The sequence below is a fragment of the Macadamia integrifolia genome, chromosome 3 (assembly GCF_013358625.1).
Source record: "Macadamia integrifolia cultivar HAES 741 chromosome 3, SCU_Mint_v3, whole genome shotgun sequence".
NCBI classification, from domain to species: domain Eukaryota; kingdom Viridiplantae; phylum Streptophyta; class Magnoliopsida; order Proteales; family Proteaceae; genus Macadamia; species Macadamia integrifolia.
This window is the reverse complement of record NC_056559.1, coordinates 25,554,860-25,560,521: the sequence shown is the minus strand read 5'-3', so window position 1 is coordinate 25,560,521 and position 5,662 is coordinate 25,554,860. Positions and strand designations below refer to the sequence as shown.

Sequence of the window (5,662 nt, the reverse complement as noted above, 5' to 3'; positions counted from 1 at the left end):
TGTAGGGTCAATATAACCTGATCCATGCAATTGTAGGGTTCTCATTCAACCCTGAAAGAATTTTTTTTTCTTCCATTATAAATACTCATGTTAACAAATCTCATTTACTAATTCTTAAGTAAAAAAAAGTTCTTTACAAATCATGCAGATACATAATTCTTAAGGTTAATTTCAATTCCATCTGTTGAGCAAATGTAGTCCCTTGCAGGAAACTTATACCTTTGGATGGTTCAATAATAGCTAAAACAGAACCAAAGCACCTAAAAAGGAACTAACAGAAACATAACAAAAGAGTACACAGATTTGAAAAACAAACTAAGATTCAATGTCGATTTTGCTGGCTTTCATCAGGCCTGAGACTAATCAGGTTGAGCTTGCTATAAGTGTACAACTCCATGAGGAAAACCAACAAAGCATAAATATGGTGAAGAGAATTATGGTTCTTATTAGGTACTAAAATTGATACTTTCTACTCTTAAGCATATGTTATCTACCTGACTTTAAGTCATTCTGTGCCACACACGTTATGTAAATGCTTATACCCAGTAATTAATAATCACGTGTAATAAGAAAAAGGGCCTTTTCTTTCCTTTCCTAACAAATGCTGCAGATTGTTTTTAAACCTTAATCTCTAGCAGGTAAGCCCATAACAAAATTTTCAAAATAGCATAGGTCGGCTAACTGGACCAGGTTTAATTTGAACCAGAAACACTAACGGTTTGGGTCTAACCTTAAAAACAGATTTTGGTCCAATCAAGTTAAAAGACGATAAGCACATTTTAGATCGAAGGAGAACTAAGATATTTGGTGGATTAATTTCAAACCGATTCAAGTCAAGTCAAGTCAACCCAACCCGACCTTACCCCAATTAAATGGGGTTAGCTCTAACCTCATTCCCAACCCCCCCCAAAAAAAAAAAATGTGTAGGGGTGTCAAAAATGAAACTGGACGAATTGAACCAACCAAACTAGTCCACCGACTGAATTTTTTATTGCTCAAGTATTGGTTTGTTGGGGTTAGGATGTGCTGTATTCTGTTGCTTGGTTTTGTGGGTTGATTCTAAAAGGCCGCTAAAATCCCGTAAGGTCTGAAATATATATATATATATATATATTTCAGACCCTCTTTTCCTTTTCCAAGTCAGAGGAAGCGTGAGGACAAGTGGTTGTAAATCCCTCCACATGAAAGAAATAATAGTTGCTGCTAGAAATGTTTACTCAATTATAATAGAGAAGGGATCAATAAGAAAAATAAACACATGAAGAGCTTCATTGCCCTAAACATGCTATAACATGTACACAACCAAAACGAGAAATATAACCATTTGGCATTCTCAATTGCATCCAATTGTATCTTCAAAAGCAACTATCCAAATAGGAATATTCATGCCCAGACCGATAAACTATAACCATACCAAAAAAAAAAATATAATAATAAAGGCATTGCATTCTTGAAATCTCTGAATCACAGATTCGGGGAATTTTTGCCCCTCTTTTCCTTTTCTTTTCAGCGAGGTGTTAAGCTAGGCATGACACCACTGACAAGATCACTGCCTGAAACATCATCTGAGACATCGTTTGATACACAGGCTGAGGAAGATGATGGCATCAAATTTTTGGAATAAGATGTTGTGGAGTCTGGCAAACTCATATCAGACTCTGAACTCATAGAAATTATGCTCTCTAGCTCCCTGACAACATCTGACATTGATGGCCGTTCATCTGTTTCATCTTTGCAACACCTGAGGGCCAAAGCCAAGAACTTTTCGATGCATTCAGAGGGATAGGGGCCCATCTGGTTGTCTATGATTGAAAACACTATACCAGATTGGTATGCGATGTTCACCTAAAATCAATAATAAAGAGAGTATGTAAACTGCATTTTGTGAATGAAAAACAGAAGGAAAAAAGTGAATGAAGGATACAGAAATATGTTTTCTATTGTGTACACATCGCCCAACCATAAGCTAATCAATTTGTTCAATTGGTATGTCAATTCTCAATATCTGAAATAAGGGAGAAGTGTCTCTGAGACTAAAGTTTTTTCATTATTTTTTTCTCTCCTAAAAAAAATGACTATAAAACTACAGTGTGAGAGGGTGTAGGAAATGTTGTAGGCTCAGACAATCCTTCCCACTGAAATAAATACAGATATAAAAAAATAACTATTAGCTTCCTAGTCTGTCATATAAACCTGGAGCACTAAATAGACATTTCTCCCTTGCTTACTAAGTCACTGCCAGTGTAGTACTCTAGTCTTTTCTTTATAACCCATGGATCAAGCGTCCGATGTTTTAATCCAAAGGAGGAGCATCTATAGCTGTAAGATAAAGGAAAAGTCTAAATATTGATACATAATACTAATATTTGTACTGTATATTAAATACCATTTTCTATTTACAGATTTAGGAGTTTTTCATGCAAACTAACAATCCAAAAGTAATGATTAGGTAAGGAAAAAATGTCTGTTAACCCTAATAATGTATTCATAAAATACTTCTGGATTACAGTCAAAGGAAGCAAGAAAGTACCTCACGAACAATGTTTTTACCATGTGTTATTGCTTGCATCCCTGTCACGAGTTGCAAAAATACAACACCAAGGCTATAGACATCACTCTTAGCTGTTAATGTCTGGGTCAAGAAGTATTCTGGATCGAGGTAGCCCTGCATACATAAAAACTAATGCATTAGAAATTACATGGGCGATATTGTCCAAGTATAATCATACCCAACCATATATTGGATGACATAAAGGATTTCCACAAGCAGAGATTATAGGACTTTTAAGTATCATTAGTAACAGCAGCTGCTGCATGCTTCAGTTTTATCAAAACCATCATGATGTCAGCCTTGCACTGATTTGGCAACCACCACAATCTATGTACACCTGATTATAATTGCATTTTTATCTAGGGATGGCAATGGCAAGAGGCTGGAGACAGTACTGTATGACTAAGGGTAGGTTGGCTTGACATATTGACTGGCCGAGTTAATGCATAGGTCAAATTACATGATGACCTGGTTAGTGACCTAGAAATCACCGAGGCAGAGTTAGAGATCACCCAATGCATGCACAGTGTGTGTTAAAACTTTGCCCTAATTTCAATCAGCATGTCCATGTTGAAATGGGACAGTGGTTCAATATGCATTCGCATGAGATTTTTAAGAAAATTCCCAAGTTGCCTTGCATCAAAAACCATCTAGGCTATAGCCCAAGAACATAGTTACAGACCTAGTTATACCTTGCAGTAAGCTGGTACTAAAATATGAAACTAATAAATTGAGCTGGTACACATGTCCCCATCTAGAGTTTCATTTCATCATCATTGTGATTGGTGAATGATGAATCACATCTCTGTAATTGTTCTGCAAGCTTTCTATTTTGAGTTTAGTGTTACTGGATTTTCATTCACTTGTTTGGATACAAGTACTTATTTTTACATTTAACATTTTCTTATATCTCTACAGAATTGTGATCTTAATGGGAAATGATAAAAAATTTCCCCCCAAAAAGGATCCGTTGTCCTCAGAAATTGGTTGAGTTAAATGGCCAAGTCAAGAATCAGGGCTTGACGTTTGTCACTAAAACTCATCATGGTTTAGAAAACATAAGATTTATTTTCTACTGAAGATTTTCTTTAAACAAGCCAATATTTGGGGTGGTCCAATTACACTTTATTTGATTAGATACTTCAGAAAAATTCCTAAACCCAGTGCAAAGCTCTAAACTACGGCAATTTTTTTTCAGACTCAAAATGAATCCAAAATCTAGATTTAAAGAAAACTCCAAGTTTTAACAAAAAATTCCTGTCAGAGTAATCTCCAGTCCAGATATTTACAGCAGAATATAAATGCCTTGGAAGGTATATGCATACTCCCGTTAGGTCCCATCAAACCACCTCCTGACATTGCTGCTCAATTCCAATGCTCCGGTTGTCTTGTGTTTCTCTGGCAATTACAAGGTCAAAGAAGTATGGGTTTCTGGCCTCTGCCAGTGTGTTCAAACAAGGCCAGGACCCAACTTGACCCTACCATCAAGGGGAGTTATGTAGTGGTTCCAAAAACTGCCACCCACGTTTAGTAATAGACTTTAGTGGCGATGTGGCAATGTTGGTACACCAGATAACAAACTCAACTCAACTAAGACCAATTATAATTTCTTGATCTATAGAGAATTCACTGATTTTTAAGTACATAGTCTAAAATCTAAATAATAGAAATTTCAATTCAACAAAGTCTTATACAATGTCTTGGAGTTTCTAAAGCCGAAGAAGAATCTAGATTTATAGAAAATTATGATTCACTAAGCAACTGAATGCTTGATAAGTCGCAGGTTGGTTCAGCATTAACACCTTTACTTGCAGTAACTGTATGGCGTGAATATGAATAAAGAGGAACCAAAAAAAATATATATATATATATATATATCAATCTCAAGGCACAAGTGCGAATGGTTGCATGCTCCAAACATAGAAAGAAAAATTCACAAATATCTCCATCATTTAACCATTAATAGTAAATTGGAATTGTTTTATAAAAATAACATGTGCAAATGGTTGCAATTTTTGTAGTACTTTACATGCAAAATGCAAAAATAGATAAATATTTATAAAGTAAATTATATATGGGTGTATCTCAAACTTCTCTTCCAATCTAATATATAATATATATATATATATATATGTAATTTTACTCTAATTTAATAATTTTATCATAGGTTTTGAAAATATAATTTGAGATAATTAAAGAAAAAGATTCCTAAATAATTTCATGCCAAATATTTCATAACGATGGGATTCTTCACTATTATTTCTACAACCAAAAACACTTTAAAGAATTGGCTATACCGGGGTGCCTCTCACAACGGTGGATATATGATTAGGTATTGCTCCTTCATCATTTGGAACTGGTGCAAGCCGTGAGAGTCCAAAATCAGCAACCTTAGCATTAAGCTTCAAGTCAAGAAGTATGTTGCTAGCTTTGACATCCCGGTGGATAATAGGAGGGTCTGCTTCAGTGTGGAGATAAAGGATGCCTTTTGCAGAACCTAATGCAATGTGCAACCTTGCAACGAAACTCAGACAACCTTCTGATTTAGCTGTCATATCAATCACAATGATAAGCTTAGATATAATTTTATTGATTAAAAGGGATATTTAACTGTTGGATTTTGAGTGCATTGAGTACTATTTACATGTTGAAAGAAAATAACTAGTCTGTTTTTTTCTTTTCTTCTTTTAATAAATAAAGAGACACTGAACGGGAGAGAAGCAAGAATTTGAAAATTCAACTGCAAAGAATAGGCATGTAAGAATAAATGTTTACAAGATTACTATTACCATAAAAAAAAAATATATATATATATATATATATTTTTACTAATTTTTTGGGGCCATTATAAGGAGCATTTGGCAAGTTAGAAATGATAGAGCTTTTATGAAACATACTCTACTCATGACATGTAGAATAGGCATAAGGATAAGATAATCTAGTGGGCTTCCTCCCATTGAATTAAAGGGTATTTGATATTACTTCAATGAAGAATCAATGAGGCTCCTTTTTGATATAGCTGATTGATTGTCAACTAATATAATTTTTTATGACCTGTTTTTGTTGTAGCAAGACCTATAATAATATCTCATAATTTATCACCCCCCCCCC

General features: G+C 34.6%; 1 protein-coding gene across 1 annotated transcript in view; it reads right to left on the bottom strand.

The window, feature by feature from the left end:
- Positions 1 to 1,242: 1,242 nt before the first annotated feature.
- The window catches only part of LOC122074504 (probable LRR receptor-like serine/threonine-protein kinase At1g06840), a 37,799-nt gene continuing 33,379 nt past the window's right edge, over positions 1,243 to 5,662 (bottom strand). The window contains exons 19-21 of the mRNA XM_042639357.1: positions 4,849 to 5,099; positions 2,531 to 2,665; positions 1,243 to 1,845 (exon numbers count right to left, since the gene is read on the bottom strand). Of these exons, the coding sequence (XP_042495291.1) occupies positions 1,507 to 1,845; positions 2,531 to 2,665; positions 4,849 to 5,099 (725 nt within the window). The 3' untranslated portion in view covers positions 1,243 to 1,506. The remainder of the gene's footprint in view (positions 1,846 to 2,530; positions 2,666 to 4,848; positions 5,100 to 5,662) is intronic.